Source organism: Brachionichthys hirsutus, chromosome 20 (genome assembly GCF_040956055.1).
Source record: "Brachionichthys hirsutus isolate HB-005 chromosome 20, CSIRO-AGI_Bhir_v1, whole genome shotgun sequence".
NCBI classification, from domain to species: domain Eukaryota; kingdom Metazoa; phylum Chordata; class Actinopteri; order Lophiiformes; family Brachionichthyidae; genus Brachionichthys; species Brachionichthys hirsutus.
In genome coordinates this window covers 10,104,682-10,124,143 of record NC_090916.1, presented here as the reverse complement: position 1 = coordinate 10,124,143, position 19,462 = coordinate 10,104,682, and the positions used below count along the sequence as shown (strand labels likewise).

At 49.6% G+C, this 19,462-nt stretch overlaps 1 protein-coding gene across 1 annotated transcript; it reads left to right on the top strand.

Annotated features, from left to right (window-relative positions):
• The first annotated feature begins 713 nt into the window (after window positions 1-713).
• On the top strand, window positions 714-15,983 carry hivep2a (HIVEP zinc finger 2a). The gene is made up of 13 exons (XM_068753407.1): window positions 714-1,689; window positions 2,065-3,902; window positions 4,875-5,132; window positions 6,443-6,605; window positions 6,772-6,844; window positions 6,943-8,500; window positions 8,577-8,728; window positions 9,582-9,757; window positions 10,087-10,185; window positions 10,580-11,303; window positions 11,791-11,899; window positions 12,206-12,322; window positions 12,400-15,983. The coding sequence occupies exons 1-13, from the start codon at window positions 714-716 to the stop codon at window positions 12,841-12,843; spliced, it is 6,687 nt and encodes a 2,228-aa protein (XP_068609508.1). The 3' UTR covers window positions 12,844-15,983.
• Window positions 15,984-19,462: the final 3,479 nt, after the last annotated feature.

The window sequence follows — 19,462 nt, the reverse complement described above, 5'->3', positions numbered from 1 at the left end:
AGAGCGGATGCTGCTCCTTGACTCCGCCTTTATGGACGCCTACGTTCATGATGACGCTCCGGCGTCACTTCCGCAGCACTATTTATAAGCTTTGGTTGTTTTTAGGAACAGTGTGGGTCTGCTGTGCATCCGTGAGTCACTGAGGAGGAGGAGGCATCGGGGAGGAAGAGGTGGAGAAGGCAAACACATTCACACATTCATCCTCTGTAAAACGCAGAGTTGCATGCGGATGTAAATAAGTTCTAGAGGTGACAGGACAGAGACGGCTGACGTGAAGTTAAACAGCGTTTGGCTGAATGGATGCTGTTGGGTGCGTTTTGCTGCAGGTCATTGAAGCTGAACAGAGACCTTCCCCATAGTAGCCACCCTTTGAATGGATTCAGTGTGTCAATGGTCTGGTGGATGTATGAACAATAACCTTTTCTTGTGTCCTCTCCAGATCACTCAAGGATTATTCTACCTTCTCACAAACCCGAAAGACAAAGCAATACTAGCTCATTTACAAAATGGCAGAAGAAGAGAACATTTCTAATGAATGAGACGCTCCCGTTCTCTAGCCTGGATTTGCAGTCATCTCTCTACTTCTGTGAACTTGCTGGCAGCCCCTGAAGGCTTCGCTATCATGCTTGCTAGATTTGGGACCTTGTAACCCATCCTAACCTGGACCACCATCCTCTCCCTTCCCTTCCGAGCAACGGGAGAGCGTTACCATAATGGAGTCTCGTGAATCAGACTTCTCAGGGCACAAATGCTCCAGTAAGGACCCAGTAAAGGAGAAGACCCCTCTGCAAAGAAAGTGGGCTTCTGAGCCCTCTGCAAGCACAAAACAAAGCACTTTTGCTGACTCAGAGTCAAAACATCGTGACAGTTTACCATGTGGCAACGCTGGTGCTTCAGCCCCCCAGCACAAGTACGCATTGACAGGGAATTTGGGAAAGCTGCTATCTGGACCCTCTGCAATTGGGGCCAGAGGAGGAGGGTCTCAAGAACCCCAAGAGCCCTTTGTGCAGGGGTTTCCCAGAGGATATTCCTACCAGCGGGGCCAGCCATACCCTCAGCACCCCCAAAGTGAGCGCTTCCTCTCAGGAGCCAAACCTCAGCCAGGTATAGAGCCTCATGCCTGGCCATTTGCTGGCCAGTTGCCCTCAGATGACCTGTCCGCTATTGGACACCCAGGACACACTCAACCTCATGGAGCTGGGGCAGGAAGGTTTGCACGCCAGAAATCTCCTAGTTTACCAGGCTGCTTCAGACAATATTCTCAGTCGGGGCCTGAGCCTGCAGAAGAGGGCTACAACAAAAAAGAGGCGAAGCCCAAAAAGCCTGGTAAGTACATCTGTCATTACTGCGGTCGAGCCTGCGCCAAGCCCAGCGTGCTGAAGAAGCACATCCGCTCGCATACTGGCGAGAGGCCGTATCCCTGCATGCCCTGTGGCTTCTCCTTCAAAACCAAGAGCAACCTCTACAAGCATCGCAAGTCCCACGCTCACGCCATCAAGGCCGGACTCGTGCCCTTCTCAGAGCTCGCTGGGGCCCGCAGCGGGGACCTGGACCAGGCTGAGACCGAGGTCCATTCAGATGAAGATCAGAGCACCGACACAGATGAGGAAGGTGTCCTAGGCTCTACCATGCTGACGGACAAAGACGGCCCGATCCCCCAGATCTCATTCCAAACTGACAAGAATTCAGGTAATTAATTCAACAGAAGAGAGTTTTGAAATGTTAATTGTGAGCATCATCTCGAAAAGATGAGAGAATTTTAGTTTACTGAAGGCCTGATTCTGACAAATTCTTCATGAAGCATGAGAAACACTTTCTAAGAAGTAAATACATCGTACATTTGTAATGTAGTATACGTGTATATTGATATTATTTGGAGATTGATAGATCAATAAATAGACATTTATTGATCATAATCTGGGAAATTATTGCATAACAACACAAGTACGGTAATATTAAATATACAATAATAAGGGTTTTCCCAAATATAGTGGAGATATACACAACTTTACAACTGGTACTCCTTTGTACACTCAGCTCTGCTGCTTCTTTCACCTTGAACAGGTGATGTGGAACCAGCATATGCAGACTTGGCTGAAGAGCTTCATGTGGGCTCCATGAAAGTGCCTATCCTTATTGTTCCCAAGCCTGGGGGAGTCCCAACCACTGGGATGGAGTGTGTCCCCTTTCAGGTTGTAAAGGGGACACACCACATGTTGGCATCACATGTTGGCAGAGCACACTCTGTGGATGAGTCCCAAACCATTAAACAACGTTTGGCCCTGAGGCTGACCGATAAAAAGGGCCAGGACTCTGACTCCATCATGGCCCAGTCTCTGAACCTCCTTAGTCCTCATAGCAAAGGCAGCACAGACTCTGGCTACTTTTCACGCTCTGAGAGTGCAGAGCAGCCAATCAGTCCTCCAAATACGAATGCCAAGACTTATGAAGAGATTATGTTTGGTCGGACTTGGTACTATCGACCCAACGCTAGACCTAGACAGTCTCTAACCGTGGGCATTATTGGGGCGGACCCCAGCAGCCTTGCTAACTTAGAGCAACCAGGTGTGGACATGCAGAAGATGGCTGAGGATCATTTCTTTTTAAGAAGGGAAGTAGATCCCAAACAGTATCCTACAGGGCTTCTGGAGCCGCCATCCAATGCTGGACCCCTTATTAGAAGTAATTCCATGCCAACCTCCTCTCCATCCAACCTTACTGTCCCACCAGAGATTCGCAGCAGCCACTCATTTGATGAAATGATGATGTCAGATGATGTTTTTTACCCACCTCGGAGACTCAGAAGACAGGCTGCATTTGAACACTCAGCAAATGAGGCCCATGTAGGAGAGGCTTTGGGCTGTGTGCAAATGCTGCATCATACATCATCTTTGTGTTTGAAGATCAGCGAGCGCACCTCAGCAGTCCCAGAGCATATCGCCTACAGCCCACATGGTACTAAAGTTAGCATGTCAGAAATAGCCACGAGAAAAAGGAGGAAAGAGAAGAGTGTTGGAGATGAAGAGGACAGTCCTGGCCACTGGGACAGTAGCTGCAGTGGTTCCATCGAGTTGACAGGGGACTATGAGTTTAAACAAGGTAGTCTCGATGGGTCAAGAGGGACCCCAAAAGGGAAGGGCTCTCTTCATAGTGCTCACAGTCATTCCGACAGTTGTGATGCCTGCACCAGCCTGTGCTCTGAGGACACCGCCTCGTTTCCAGACTCTGAGGGCAGGAAAGCTGCTGGGAATGTAATATCCGTCATTCAGCACACCAACTCTCTGAGTCGGCCAAATTCCTTTGAGCAGTCTGATTCGTTTGAGCAGCTAGGACATCAGACTTCTGATAAACTTCCATCCGGCCAGCACTCTGAACAGTCTGACACGGACATCTTTGACGATGCTGCGAGTCCTGAATCCTCCCTGCTGAGGACAGACAGCATGGAGCAGCAGCTGCAGAGTGGCAGTGACCTGGCTTCTCTCTCATCGTCATCCGCCGCTGCTTCACCTGGCCAGGTATGCCACATCCCTCACAAACTAGTCCGGCAACCCAACATCCAAGTTCCTGAGATCAGGGTGACGGAGGAGCCAGAAAAGCCAGAGAAAGACACAGACACTCCAAGGTCCAGGGAGGCCGAGAGAAAACAGCAGCAGGCGGAGGAGTTCCAGCTGCCCCAGAGGAGTGACACTCTCTCCCAGATGCCGTCTGAAAAGCTCCCGCCCAAGAAGAAGAGGTTGCGCTTGACAGACATGGAGCAGTCCTCTGGGGAATCAAGCTTCGAGTCAACCTGCACCAGCCTGTCTCGTAGCCCCAGTCAGGAGAGCAACCTGTCGCACTCCTCATCCTTCTCAATGTCCTTTGATAGAGATGAAGGCCTCAAGTCTGTCTCACCCACCAAACAGGTACCCCGTTATATATTTCCCTTTGTATCCCTTTGTAGACCTTAACTCCTCCTCACACCGTTCCACAATGCACCTGTTTGAGCATCACCTGGATCTTAACGATTCTCATTCAGGGTTAGGGTTAAGGTTAGGGTTGCTGACGTTTAGGGTTAAGGTTGCTGATGTTAAAGGTTAGGGTTAGGGTAACTGATGTTTAGGGTAAGGGTTGCTGACGTAAGGGTTCGGGTTAAGGTTGCTGACGTTAAGGGTTAGGGTTAAGGTTAGGGTTGCTGATGTTTAGGGTTAAGGTTGCTGATGTTAAAGGTTAGGGTTAGGGTAACTGATGTTTAGGGTAAGGGTTGCTGACGTTTAGGGTTAGGGTTAAGGTTAGGGTTGCTGATGTTTAGGGTTAGGGTTAAGGTTAGGGTTGCTGATGTTTAGGGTTAGGGTTAAGGTTAGGGTTGCTGATGTTTAGGGTTAAGGTTGCTGACGTTAAGGGTTAGGGTTAAGGTTAGGGTTGCTGATGTTTAGGGTTAGGGTTGCTGATGTTTAGGGTTAGGGTTGCTCACATTTAGGGTTAAGGTTGCTGATGGTATGGGTTCGGGTTAGGGTTGCTGACGTTATGGCAGGAGTTCACCGACCACGGTAGCTGTGCATTCATCCTCATAAGAAACATGTTTGGCACAGCTGACTCAGGGAATGATGCATTATTCAGGAAAACATAAAGCCACACTTGTTTTCAATGTCTGCTGAGCACAGAGCCCACCTTGAGGAGCCCATCCAACCTGTGGGACGCGAGCTTCCGACTGACACAGAGGACCTGATCAGAATCACAATAACGCCTTTAAGTCGTGTTGAATTGGGTTTTTCCCACCATTTTGGGTCTGGAACTGGGTTTTCTACTGTAGTTGCTATGCCGTCATGCAGTCGCAGTAAAAACATGCCCGTGTACTGTCATTACTCCACTTGATCGTTCTTGTTATTCTGAACCAGGATGACTCGGCTTCAAGTGGGGGACCTAAGCAGTCCGAGTTCCTCATGGTGCCTGGCAGTGGTCACTCCTGCCACCTCCAGCAGAGGGAGATGAGGAGGTCTTCATCGGAGCAGGCGCCATGCACACTCCCCACAGAGGTGCCTGAAATGCGAAGCAAATCCTTTGACTATGGAAGCTTGTCGTCTTCCAGACAAGGGGAGGTGTACTCCAGTGCCTCCGCAATGAAAGAACGCCGACGGGGGTACCTGGTCCGACAGGTAGCATGAAAAGTCTTGTCTTGGCGGTCAGAATACTCTATTGATCCCCAGGGGGAAATTCATTACGTTCCTGGTGCCCCATGCAAGAATGGCAGATTTAGAATAGGAAGGATGATAATGATGAATATATTTATTAGATAGAATGTTAGTACAAGTACAGTCACACAGTAGCATGTATTACAGTACAAGTACAGTCACACAGTAGCATGTATTACAGTACAAGTACAGTCACACAGTAGCATGTATTACAGTACAAGTACAGTCAAACAGTAGCATGTATTACAGTACAAGTACAGTCACACAGTAGCATGTATTACAGTACAAGTACAGTCACACAGTAGCATGTATTACAGTACAAGTACAGTCAAACAGTAGCATGTATTACAGTGCAAGTACAGTCACACAGTAGCATGTATTACAGTACAAGTACAGTCAAACAGTAGCATGTATTACAGTACAAGTATGGTCACACAGTAGCATGTATTACAGTACAAGTACAGTAAACAGTAGCATGTATTACAGTACAAGTACAGTCACACAGTAGCATGTATTACAGTACAAGTACAGTCAAACAGTAGCATGTTTTACAGTACAAGTACAGTCAAACAGTATCATGTATTACAGTACAAGTACAGTCACACAGTAGCATGTATTACAGTACAAGTACAGTCACACAGTAGCATGTATTACAGTACAAGTACAGTCAAACAGTAGAATGTATTACAGTACAAGTACAGTCACACAGTAGCATGTATTACAGTACAAGTACAGTAAACAGTAGCATGTATTACAGTACAAGTACAGTAAACAGTAGCATGTATTACAGTACAAATACAGTCAAACATCCTGTCTAAGAGGAGCATTTCTTGCGGTCTTGTTTCCGTTGAAAGTCCTTCGTACATAAATCATCGACATTTAACAATACCAATAAAACTAATATTAAAATACTCAACTGATGCAAAATAACAATAAAATAAAAATAAATTTCACCACAGTCTGACATACCTGACGGGGGTTTATTTGTATGGGCTGATGGGTTGCTGCTACGACACTTTAATACGTTTATACATTCACAACTCAACAAGGAGAAAGAGATGTTACAAATAATAAGCAACAACACAAATACACAACATGTGTACTGTAAGTGTCTGACTCCCAGAGTGAGCGGATAGAAGTGATGTTTATAACCTTACAGCTGATGTTTTTGGTTTGAGCTGCAACAAATCCTGATTGTGCCAAAGATACAGGCTGAGAAAAGGCAGCTGCAGAATCTGGCACCTCCACCCACCTTAATTCTGCTGCTCACGCAGGCTTCACTGAGCGTCTATCCAGAGGCAGTCGCCCAGGAAGCGGGGGCAACCCAAGTGGCAATCAAGCAAGAAGGTCTTAATTATGGGGCATGGCCTGGCCCGGCAGGACCCCCCAGCAATGATCTTAGCTGCAGAAGCAAGAGAGTGGGAACCTGGGTTGGTGGTAAGTCTGACATACCTGACGGGGGTTTATTTGTATGGGCTGCTATGACACTTTAATACGTTTATACATTCACAACTCAACATATATGTCACAAATACGGGAGCGCCACGCACGATTCCAGGAAAGATGTAATCGGAGATCTATTGTTGACATGTCCTATGCTCAGGTGTTGCATCTCATCAGCACCTCCAGCAGGGCGGGAGTGAAGACAGCCTGCAGGATGGACCCACCTGCAGCAGGTAGCGGCCGAAGCCTCTGACAGACCTTCAAACTCAGCAACGCTAGTGCTTGTCCAGATTCAAGAACTAACAAGAATTCAAATATTTCATCCCAACAGATTCCAGAAGCATCACCTGCAGGCCCAGTGGTCATCATCAGAAGGCGAGAATCCAGGCCATGAGATCATAAACCAGGAAGTGTTTCAGCAGCACCGGAGTAGTGACTCCCTACATTGCTTCCAGCAACAAGGCCGGTTCTGGAGTCAGGAGACACCCAGACAGGAGCTGAGTCCACTGCAAAAAGTCCACCCGCTGTATGACGGAAAGTCTGAGTTCTCTCAGATGTACCCCGCTTCTTTCTCTCCTCTGTCCCAGCAACAATGCATCAGGCACTCCCTTCCCAGCTCCACAAACGCCCCCATGCTTCTGCAGCAGGTCCAGCCAGTGTTTGCCACTCAAAGTCTGGGCCCCAATGTCTCTGTGCCCGGTATGCTGGTCCCTGTCCGAATCCAGACCGATGTGCCATCGTTGGGTAGCGTTATGTACACCAGCGTTAGCCAGCTCATAGCAACCCATGACAATGGGATGCAGGGGACAGCCGCTCACATGTCTTCCACTTGTGGCTTTGTGAGCATCAGCAAAGCACCTGAAGGACCTGCAGCAGACATGAGCAGGGCAGGCTTCCACCTATCACACCTGTTGGGACACACTGATGGTGCACAACACAATTCACACCGTAAGGTTCTCAGTTCAAAGCCAGAGCAACAGCTGAAGACCGGTATCCCATTGTCTCTGACATCAGGCACCATATCCACCACAGATGCCTCAGGATCCAGCATCGGAGGCAGCAAGCGCATGCTTTCTCCTGCTAGCTCTCTGGAGCTCTTCACTGAGACGAAGCAGCAGAAAAGGGTGAAGGAGGAGAACATGTACGGTCAAATCGTGAAGGAAATGAGCGCTGTGGAGCTCAGTGGTCCGGAGACAAGCAGCAAGCCGGACGGGAGAGTTCAGCAAGCCAGCCAGAGGAGTAAAGATTCTGTGGAGGATTCTAGAAGGATGTCCTCTTCTCCTCCTCTAAGTGACCTCCATGTTGCCAACAAGATTGTTGTTCCTGTCCGTTCCTCTGCCCCCCACCCCCCTGATGTACCCTGGGCTGAAAGCTTTACCCCGCCTCTCCAGATTGTTCCAGAAAGCTCCCTTGATTCAAAAGGCCAGGACTCGCCAGAGTCCAGTTCCAGCCCACAGTCTATGATGTCCTCCAATGATGCAGAGGACTCTGATGAAATCCCAGTCAGTATGCTGGTCCAGCTAGCTTCAACCCAGAGCTCAGCATCATCTGCAGAAGTGGGCCAGGTGCTTCTCCTCACAGATGTGACCGATGTTCAGCGGTTTTCACAGTTCCCTAGCCTGCGCACCATGAGCAGAGTCAGCTGGTGCTTCTTGCACTACCCCAAACCCAACAGCACCCCAGTTGTGTTGCACAGCTCCGTCTACAGTTCATGGTGTGTGAGCTCACACAACCCCAATCCTCTGAACCTCAGCACAAAGGCTGCCCTGGCCCTGCTCAGGTCCAAACAGCAGAGAAGCTCCCCCCTCATCTACACTCCCGCAGCCCTGTCCCCACCCAACTCTGGGAAACTGGTGTCGTCTGTGGCCTGGAAGCTGAGGTGTAATCAGGTATGTCCTGCAGAAGTTAGTAGCATGAGCATGTCTTGTCTTCCTCACTGTGATTGGTCCTCTGTTGTCTGTGCAGCTGCAGCCAGAGCTGATGCCCAGTGATGCCACTGACTTTGTGAAGAAGATGAAGGGAGTGGAGATCTGGAACCGCTCAAACAAGGAGCAGATAGAGAAGGATGTCAAACGGCCCAGCACCGAACCGACACGCATCAAGATCTTTGAAGGGGGGTACGTCCAACGCTGGACCACGTTGATTTATTTCATCCTGGCCTGGAGACTAGCGTGGTGGGCGAAGGTAGAGGGCAGCAATGTTACCTGTCAGCTAGATGTTCTTGGGTTCAGATCCACCTAGGACCGTTACGTGTTCTTATTACACGCATGGATGCACTGCATCCCTCCTCCTCCTCCTCCTCCTCCTCCTCAGTTAAACATGGCTGGCTTTGGTGGGTCAGAGCATTGGGAGGTGGAGGCAGAGGGTCCAGCAGGCAAAGACCACAAACCTGTGTAATTGACACGCCTATGATCTGGCACCATGGTAAATGTGACCCCATAGTGAGTGCCCTCACTTTACACCAAGCGAGCAGCGATCACCCACCACCTGAAGTCTGTCTGGATTTCATCATGAAATGTGAATTTTGATGATGTCACAGCGATGGATTGGCTGAATGAAGTCTCACAAAGCCAATTCCTCAGAGGAATTAGTTGTAAAATGCAGATGAACTGATTAAACCGACCCTGCTGAGGGGATGAAGCTAGAAACTGCTGCCGTTGCTGTGTGCAAACAGAAACAGGAAGTGGATGGCTGCAGCCTTAACCCCTAACCCTAACCATCTAACCCTGTGCAAACAGGAACAGGAAGTGGATGGCTGCAACCCTAACACACATCAAGTTGCTTTTTGAACTTGAAGGAAATCAAACTAAGCAGTCATCATAATTCATTTTTATAAGTGACCACAGCTCTTAACGTGCAGTCAGACCTGTGTTCACTGATCATGAGTGTAGCTGATGTTTGTTGCAACACAACACGCTAACCCTGAACCCTGCTGTCACGCCACATCGTTGAGTCTTCGCTCTCTTCCAGTTATAAATCCAATGAGGACTACATTTATGTTCGTGGTCGTGGCCGAGGGAAGTACATCTGTGAGGAATGTGGAATCCGCTGTAAGAAGCCCAGCATGCTGAAGAAACACATCCGGACACACACAGACGTCCGGCCCTACGTCTGCAAGTTCTGCAACTTTGCCTTCAAGACCAAAGGTAGCCATGAAGCATGAACGCTCTCACTGCAGCTAACGTTAGCTGTGATAAATCCATCCTGTCACATGACCGTAGTTTGGGGCAGTAACCCGCTATCTATACAGACGCTAATGAACGAAGAAACGACCCCGGCGGCACATCAAGCTATACCTGTTGATGTTTAAAGACGACAGTTCAGATAAGCCACATTATTTATAAATGATGTCATTTGAAAACGCTGACGGTTCTTTGGAGGTTTGATCTGCCCGTTTGTGGGCAGATCAAAGCGGCGCTGGCTTCCTCCGGACCCCCGGACGCTGGAAGGCTCATCCACCGTGTCTGTCTCACAGGGAATCTGACCAAGCACATGAAGTCGAAGGCTCATATGAAGAAGTGTCTGGAGTTGGGAGTTTCCACGTCTTCTGTTGAGGACGAGGCAGACGAAGGAGGTAGGAGACAGGAGAAAGCCCCCCCCCCCCCACCTTGTATTCTGTTCTCCTGATTTGGGCCTTGAATAGTGCAGTGGTGTAGATGGATGGTGTGGGATCGATCCAATCACCTTCTTCCTCTGATCTGATTGGTTCATCCATCCATCTTCAAACCCCCGCGACCTGGGGAGCCCAGACTTCCCTCTCCTCGGCCGCTTCTCCCAGCTCTTCCGGGGGGATTCCGAGGCGTTCCCAGAAGGAGAGAGAGAGCGACTAATCTCATTGTGTACTTTCTAGGCAATGGCAATAAAGTCTTTCTATTTCTAGTCTAGTCTCGTCTAGTCTCGTCTAGTCTGTTCTATTCATCATCACCTCCTTTGTCTTCCTCCTGATCTTTATTCTTGTCTTCCAGAAGACGAATGCCACAGGGCAGAAAAGGTTTCCAGGTTGATACGGCACCAGTTCTCGGATGCAGATGACTCGGAGGGTGGAGAGGAGGATGGTGATGAGGTGGATGATGAAGATGATGAAGAGGAAGACTGTGATGGCGACTGTACCCCCATCACTCACTCTCGGTCTACGAGTCCAAAGCCATCCTCGTCCCAGCAGGTGTCTCCACCGCCTCCTCTGCTTGGATACTTCACCACTGTTCCCAGTATCCAGATCATGCCACAGCCTCCACCCAGTAACCCTACTGGGACGGAGCATAGACAGTCAGAGGCCCCCCCAGGTCTCCAGCAGGTGCTGCACAGCAGGTTGCCGGCTCCGCCCATTGATGACGGCCACCTCATCCCCTCCTTCCGTATGTCCTCCCCCACCCACCCAGACTATTCTGGCTGCCCGTCCCCCATCTCCCCCTCATCCTCCCCCTCAGCCCATCGGTATCTCTCCCCACATCTCTCACCACAAAGGGATATCTCCCCTTTGCGTCACATCTCCCCCAAGAGGGACCTTGGAGTGGCAGGGGGGTACAGGCGAGACCTTTCCCCCAGGAGGGGCCACCTCTCGCTGCCCTCCCCTCTGTCTCGACCCACGTCTCCGGCAGGAAGCGACTACAAACGTGACATTTCGCCACGTGGTCGCCACAGGGGGGCGATCTGGCCCGTATCCCCTCGACGGGGGCTCCACCAACAGCAGAGGTGAGTCACCAGATTCATGATGTGTGAGGCAGAGAGGGGACAGCAAATCCACTGTGGAACCCTCGGGTAGAGGGTTCCTCAGGTAGAGGGCGCCTCGGGTAGAGGGTTCCTCAGGTAGAAGGTTCCTCGGGTAGAGGGTTCCTCAGGTAGAGGTTCCTCAGGTAGAAGGTTCCTCGGGTAGAGGGTTCCTCAGGTAGAGGGTTCCTCAGGTAGAGGGTTCCTCGGGTAGAGGGTTCCTCAGGTAGAGCATTCCTCAGGTAGAGCGTTCCTCAGGTAGAAGGTTCCTCGGGTAGAGGGTTCCTCAGGTAGAGGTTCCTCAGGTAGAAGGTTCCTCGGGTAGAGGGTTCCTCGGGTAGGGGGTTCCTCAGGTAGAGGGTTCCTCAGGTAGAGGGTTCCTCAGGTAGAGGTTCCTCAGGTAGAGGGTTCCACGTGGATGAAGACACACTGAATGATGAATGAATACTTCAAGGGACGTTTCTACTTCCAGCTGCCAGCACAGCGGTGCACGGGCCCTCAGGGTTCACTCGTCTGGACCGTTGGCTCAGGCAGACCTGGAAGCTCTGGGCTGTCACCAAGGCAACGCGGACATGGAGACAGTAAGCATGGACATCCTAGCCCACAGCAGTCCACTTACGGGGTTTTGCGGTTGGGTTTCACTCCTGGCTTGTAAGGTAAATATTTGTCATGGTGTCCAATCCGATGAGACGAGACAGGTGACATCAGGAAGGCTTCACATCAAAGTGCTGACACAGAGTGGGAAGGATTATACTGCAGTAACAGACGCAGTAAAACACAATCGATGAGCCTGGTGGGGGCGAGCTTACCAGCCGGCCCCGCCTCGGGTGTGTGACGGCCATCCGCTACGTCCAATGAGCTGCCTTTACATTCTGTTGTGTTTCCAGGGTCGTCATCCAGGATCTCCGATAGCAGGATGGGACCAGACCCGTAGCCATAGTAACCAGTCCAGCCCACCACATCAAGTCCTCTTCAGTCACCTTCCTCTTCATTCTCAACTCCAGGTAATGGTAGCAGAGTTTTAATGAATGCCACGGCAACGACATGTGACTGAGCCGTCCATATGTGGATGGGATTTCAGGTGCGTTCTCCATTCCCCATGATCCAGATGGTACACGCCTCCACCCCTCTGAGCCAGCAGGAGGCGCAGAAGAGCCCCTCCTTCACGCATCAGAAGTCATTGCAGGAGAGGGAGGGAGGACGGAGGTTGGAGCAGGAGGAGAACATCCACACCTGCACCAGGGCCATTGCCTCCCTCTGCATCGACTCACAGGAGCCTGCTGAGAGCGAAGGAGCGTCTTTCTCTTTCTCCTCCTCCTCTCCCTCTGCAGTTGACTCCCAACAACACACATCACAGCAGTCTCCTCAACCTCCACCAGGTCCAGGTATTCAGCACTTTAGTGGCCCCTCCCCCCCTCCCAACCTCGATTGTGAACCCCTCCAACATTCAACAGAATCCAAACCTCAGAAGCTGCAGAAAGACAAGGAGAAACAAAGCACAAAGCGGATCAAAGAGCTGTCGTAAGGCTGCGGGAGGAGGTGGAGGAGGTGGAGGAGGTGGTCTTAGGATTCCACTCGTCGGTTTATGCACTTTAATCAGGGCGGGGTGTCAAAGGGACGACCATCAGGAAACCTGACCTGATGAAGAGCGTTTGATATCCTGTAGCAGCTTCAGCTAGCCTTAGCTCGTCTGCGGCTAGCGCTGCAGCTAACGCTAACTCACTCATGGAGAGTTGAACCCTCCTTGAGAACTCTGAGGAGGCAAGCAGCTTCTTCTCGCCATCATTTCATGAATTAGCTGTCTTGATGACATTAGCTTAGCATTTGTGCTAGTGTTCGTCTTAACATCTAGCTATCAGAAACCTGAGGGTGGAGCCAGGAGTACACAAAGTGTGTACTATTTCCAGGAAACACAACGCTTTTCATGTGCAGCATAAGAGTGGAGCTCAGGCAGACTGGATGCTGCAGTAGCGCACTGCTGCCCTCTATTGGTGGTTGTCGGTGATCCTTTCCTGAATCAGTGACGAGCTTAAAGAACTGAACAGATTCCTGCAGTGAGGACGGTGTTCCATCACGCTTGGGCCTATTTGTACGTTGCAGTTACTACAGAATAGTAACTGAAGGTACTGCTGGGTCCTGGTTCTGGATCGGCGTGAATGAAGGCAAACGGACTACAGGGTTCTAACGAGGCGGCTCCATGAATGAGCGGAACCAACGTGTGTGCCTTTCATTTGATCTGTCTGCAGGCTTTATTCCGATCAATAGCTGTGTTAATTGTTGCCCCCCGGCTGTTTTTGGACACCTTATGTCAAGTGATGTGAAGTATGGATATGACTATTACGTACAGTTGCACTAAAATGTATTTTTATATGAGTGAAATGTGTACAGCAGTGATTCTATAATACTATTTATTATTATTGTTCTGTTTCATAAATTGTACATTTCTTCTTGAATGTGCTGGAAGCCTTTTTCTATGTAAAGCACGGGTTTGTTCGGTTCGCAGTCGGGCGGTAATGTGGCTTTATATGTTCGTGAGTACTCTGTACCTGGAGGTGCATATATATGTTATAAATTATATAATATATGATGCATATGAAAACACAGCCTATATCTTACATTAGATGACATTCATAGCGTCGATGTTGTTGCTTGTATATTTTCTCTGCTGCTCTTCTTCTGGTTGTGACTTTTTTTTTACTTTAGTGGCATTATCCTAAATATTATCTACATTTTTTACGTATATTTCATTGTTGAATCGAAGCTGAGCAGACCGTCCTATCACAGCCTCTCGACACGCCGCTGTCCACAGCGGGTTAAATATTACTTCCGGTTTCCAGCATACTACGACTACTGTACTTCTTGTCCTCTGAGGGGTCGCCACAGCAACCCAACCTTCTCCACTTCACCCTGTCCTTTGCATCATCCTCCCTCACTACGTCCATGTATCTTCTCCTGGGTCGTCCTCTAGTCCTGTTCCCTGGCAGTCCCATCCTCAGCATCCTTCTACCGATATAGTCCCTGTCTCTCCTCTGGACATGTCCAAACCATCAAAGTCTGTCCTCTCTGACCTCGTCTCCAAAAAGTCCAACCTTCACTGTCCCTCTTATTGTCTCATTTCTAATCCTGTCCAACGTGGTCACTCCCAAGGAGAACCTCAGCATCTTCATCTCCTCCACTTCTAGCTCCGCCTCCTGTCTTTTCCTCAGAGACACTGTCTCTAAGCCGTCCATCATGTCTGTCCTCACCACTGTCTCTAAGCCGTCCATCATGGCTGTCCTCACCACTGTCTCTAAGCCGTCCATCATGGCTGTCCTCATCACTGTCTCTAAGCCGTCCATCATGGCTGTCCTCACCACTGTCTTGTAGACCTGTCCCTTCGTCCTATCACAGAGCACACCTGATACTTTCCTCCCCCCGTTCCAGCCTGCCTGCACACGATTCTTCACCTCCTTTCCACATTCTCTCCATCACTCTGCTCTGTTGACCCGAGGTACCTGAAGTCCTCTCCCTTCTTTACGTCTATTCCTTGTAGCTTCACTGTCCCCCCTGGGACCTTCTCATGTACACACATGTACTCTGTTTTACTGCTGCTCACCTTTGTTCCTCTCTTTTCTAGAGCAGACCTCCACTTCTCTAGATTCTCCTCTACCTGCAGATCACAATGTCATCTGCAAACATCATATTCAGAGGAGCTTCCTGTCTCACCTCATCTGTTAGTCTATCCATCACCATGGCAACCAAAAAGGGGCTCAGAGCTGATCCCTGGTGCATCCCACCTCTACACTAAACTTCTGTTACTCCTACTGCACACTTCACTGCTGTCCTACATGTCCTGAACTACTCTGATATACTTCTTTGCCGCTCCAGACTTCCTTGTGCTGTACCACAGTACCTCATGCAGTACTACAGTACCTCATGCAGTACTACGGTACCTCTCTGGACACCCTGTCCTAGGCTTTCTCTAGATGTACAAAGACACAACGCAGCTCCTTCTGACCTTCCCTGTACGTCTCCATTGCTAGCCTCAACGCTAACGTTGCGTCTGTGGTACTCTTCATCAGCATAAAGACATACTGCTGCTCACAAATACTCACTTCTGTCCTTAGTCTGCCCTCCTCCATGACGCCATCATCCCGGGTCCCACGGGAGGCTCGGGGACGGGAAACAGTTCAGTCCATCAAAGCCAGATCGTTTCTTCGGTTCTCACCAGTGATGGGCTTTTTGGAGGAGAGAAGCTCGATGCTCTGAGGATCACAATATTGATCAGACACCCGACTGTGTTCCTCCTGTAGCTAAGCAGCATTTAGCCAGAACTCTGCTCACCAGCAGGGAGAGATGGGGGCTGTGGTGGTCCATCTTCTGGACAGTTTAGGGTGGAGCCAGGGCATCTATCTGTATTGTGTATCATTGTGTATTTGACCAGTATCTTCCTCTCATTGCTGTTTTCTTCTTCCGTGACAACAATGGAATCCTTTCCCCTTTTTCTTTTTGGTATCAAAGCACAAATGTAGGATTCAAAAGGACAAACAAAATGTGCATAGGAGGGTAAATTATGGGATGGTCAACTGCTAATTATTACAACAAGCACATGAAGCCAGCTGCAAAGAAGAATCACCGTCGAAGTGAGAAAAGTGTCGTTTTCAAATAAATATGAACAGAATCGTGTCCTTGGTCCTTTCTGCTGTGTCATTGTACATGTATTGAACAGATGATACAGATCAATGGGAAAGGTGTCTCATCGGGACGTCCCAAAACGTTTTAAAAAACTTGATATAATAGGAAAATAAGTAAACAGACTGAATCCTGGCAGTATTTACAGTAGACAGAATGAATACTGGTATACATCTGGAGTAGACAGAATATATACTGGTAGTATCTGGAGTAGTGTTAGGGATAAAGTCTGACATTGTTGTATTAATTTTCAAATGAAACAGGCAAAGGCTTCATTTTCCTCTCGCGCTGCCCGGACCGACCGGCCCGGAATACGTTTATTTATAAACTTCATGACTCCACCTCTTGACCTAGTGACATCACGATACCTTCAGGGCGCACAACATCACTGCCCACCAGATGGGGCTGTTCTTTTCCATACATTACATTACTTTTCCGTTACATTAAACAAATGAAAATAAGCAAATGACCCTATCCAGTAGACATAATAAATACTGGTAGTATCTGGAGTAGACAGAATAACCAAAGGAAGCCGAGAAAGCATACAAGACCACCTACCCTTCCCCCACTAGGTAGTTCTGACCACAAACTAGTTCTCCTGCAGAATTTGCTTCCCTTGGGATTATCTATCTATTATCTATCTAATCAGTGAATCAATTTGTTTGTGTCATTTGCTTCAACAAACCCATAATTACACATATCATTAGAATGAAGAGTAAAGGGCCAGTCACGGGTCTCTGGAGTACCGGGTCTGGGTCTGAATCATGTGACTCACATTGTCCATCTGACCTCAGAGACACGTTTCCATTCCTTGTCCACATTGCTGCAACTTTGTTTTGCTTTCTGGGGACTCTTTCTACGCCATGTCCCAATGTCCTCGGACGGTCTTGTGTTAGCGATGCTAGCTGCAAAGGCTAATCTGTACCGTGCCAAACAGATCAAGGCAGGCAGGCAGAATAAAGCAGCTTATAGGCTGTGTTGCAACACAATATTTATTCAGAGCGAGATGCCGACACCAGCATGATCAAAATACAAACTTCACGAGTCAAATTAAAATGTCACGCAGCAACACGTGACCCAAACATACAGCAGAATATCAACCAAACCCATGCCATGTGGTAAGAAAAGGTGTGTCTGCAGGTAACAGAGAACCAAATGTATTAAATCATTGCAGGATTTCATATTTTGCATTCTAGCACGTCAAATGTCAGTGCCAAGACGATCTATGGGAATAGTTACAGCTCAGACTACAATATCTAGCCGAGCGACGCGAGTCTTTAAGTGGCAGAATTGTGCTTTAACTCCATTTAATTTGTTATCAGTACAAAGAATAGAAAATACAAGCCGATGCAGTCACTTCCTGCAGGAAGCCGAAGACACAAAGCTTCAGACAGAGGCGGAGAAAGAGGCTGCACCAAAGTCCCGAAAGGAAAACTCCCCCTCAGCATGCAAAGGTCCCGAACCCACGGAAAACCAGAGAACAGTCGGATGTTCCATCCGTCTGTCGGTCCTTTGGGATCGGTCAGCTAGTCAGCCCGGTGGCTGCTGGGTCGGTCAGCTAGTCAGTCCGGTGGCTCCTGGGTCGGTCAGCTAGTCAGTCCGGTGGCTGCTGGGTCGGTCAGCTAGTCAGTCCGGTGGCTGCTGGGTCGGTCAGCTAGTCAGTCCGGTGGCTGCTGGGTCGGTCAGCTAGTCAGCCCGGTGGCTCCTGGGTCGGTCAGCTAGTCAGCCCGGTGGCTCCTGGGTCGGTCAGCTAGTCAGTCCGGTGGCTCCTGGGTCGGTCAGCTAGTCAGTCCGGTGGCCCCTGGGTCGGTCAGCTAGTCAGCCCGGTGGCTCCTGGGTCGGTCAGCTAGTCAGTCCGGTGCCTGCTGGGTCGGTCAGCTAGTCAGCCCGGTGGCTCCTGGGTCGGTCAGCTAGTCAGCCCGGTGGCTCCTGGGTCGGTCAGCTAGTCAGTCCGGTGCCTGCTGGGTCGGTCAGCTAGTCAGCCCGGTGGCTCCTGGGTCGGTCAGCTAGTCAGTCCGGTGGCTCCTGGGTCGGTCAGCTAGTCAGCCCGGTGGCTGCTGGGTCGGTCAGCTAGTCAGTCCGGTGGCTGCTGGGTCGGTCAGCTAGTCAGCCCGGTGGCTGCTGGGTCGGTCAGCTAGTCAGTCCGGTGGCTGCTGGGTCGGTCAGCTAGTCAGTCCGGCGGCTGCTGGGTCGGTCAACTAGTCAGTCCGGTGGCTGCTGGGTCGGTCAGCTAGTCAGTCCGGTGGCTCCTGGGTCGGTCAGCTAGTCAGCCCGGTGGCTCCTGGGTCGGTCAGCTAGTCAGCCCGGTGGCTGCTGGGTCGGTCAGTGGGTTGGGTGGTACTAGATCGGTGGCGTTCACCTGGCAGGCTAAATGCTAACGGTACGCGAGTGCTCTGACACATTTCAAACGTTGTCTGTGCTGTGTTTAGTTTGCGCTACCCACAATGCTTTGCACAATTCTCATCACTGCTTTGATTCCAGTGGGTTCGGGTTAGCACTGATTTCACTGATAACGTACACTTCATCAATGACGAGTGTCTTCAATGGCTGATTCTCACTGAGGCACCAATAATCCAGCATTTAAAGGAAAGCAGAAGTCTGGAGCGGTTTGGTGAGGAACACCCTGACAGCGCGGGGGGAGTTTCCCTTCAGAGATCAACTCAGGGACATTTGCTCCAATTTCTCTCCAACAAGAATCACCGTCACAAAATTGTGTCCAAGTCACAGTTTCCACAAAGTGGCTTTGCAGTTTTCGCTTCATATACAACATGATAATACTTTGACATACTCCAATAAAGTGCATGCATGGTCACTGGTGTTCAGCGGTGCTTAGGGTTAGGGTTTTAGACAGGGTTAGGGTCTTAGAGATCATCAGGGTCAGGGTTAGGGTCTTAGACATGGTTAGGGTCTTAGAAATCGTCGGGGTTAGGGTCTTAGAGATCATCAGGGTTAGGGTCTTAGAAATCGTCGGGGTTAGGGTCTTAGAGATCATCAGGGTCAGGGTTAGGGTCTTAGACATGGTTAGGGTCTTAGAAATCATCGGGGTTAGGGTCTTAGAGATCATCAGGGTCAGGGTTAGGGTCTTAGCCATCGTCGGGCGGATCGCACCACAACCATAGGCTTATCTTTTCAACAACAATCAGAGATCATTTTAAAAAGTGCTGTTTGATCATTCCATCGTCCGCTAGCGTGTCCCATCATGGCTCAGACAATAAGACATGATTGGAGAAACAGGACGGGTGCGATACACGAAGACAGACGGGGCGCTTGACCCTGTATCTCCAGCGCAGCAGTATCAGCCTTTAGAAATCTACAAATCCAAACATCAAAACATGGAAACAAAGTGTGCAAAGTGGAGCATGACACAACCATAGTCCTCTCAAACAACATCGTAGGAAAAGGCTTATACAATATAGGCTGTAAAAACATCTATCAGATATCTGCTAGTTTTAAGAAATTGCATATAGCCAAAC

Coding starts and splice junctions, on each gene's coding strand:
- hivep2a (XM_068753407.1), top strand. CDS start 714: ATGGAGTCTCGTGAATCAGACTTCTCAGGGCACAAATGCTCCAGTAAG. Junction 3,903..4,874: donor CTGTCTCACCCACCAAACAG/GTACCCCGTTAT, acceptor ATTCTGAACCAG/GATGACTCGGCTTCAAGTGG. Junction 12,323..12,399: donor CTCTTCATTCTCAACTCCAG/GTAATGGTAGCA, acceptor ATGGGATTTCAG/GTGCGTTCTCCATTCCCCAT.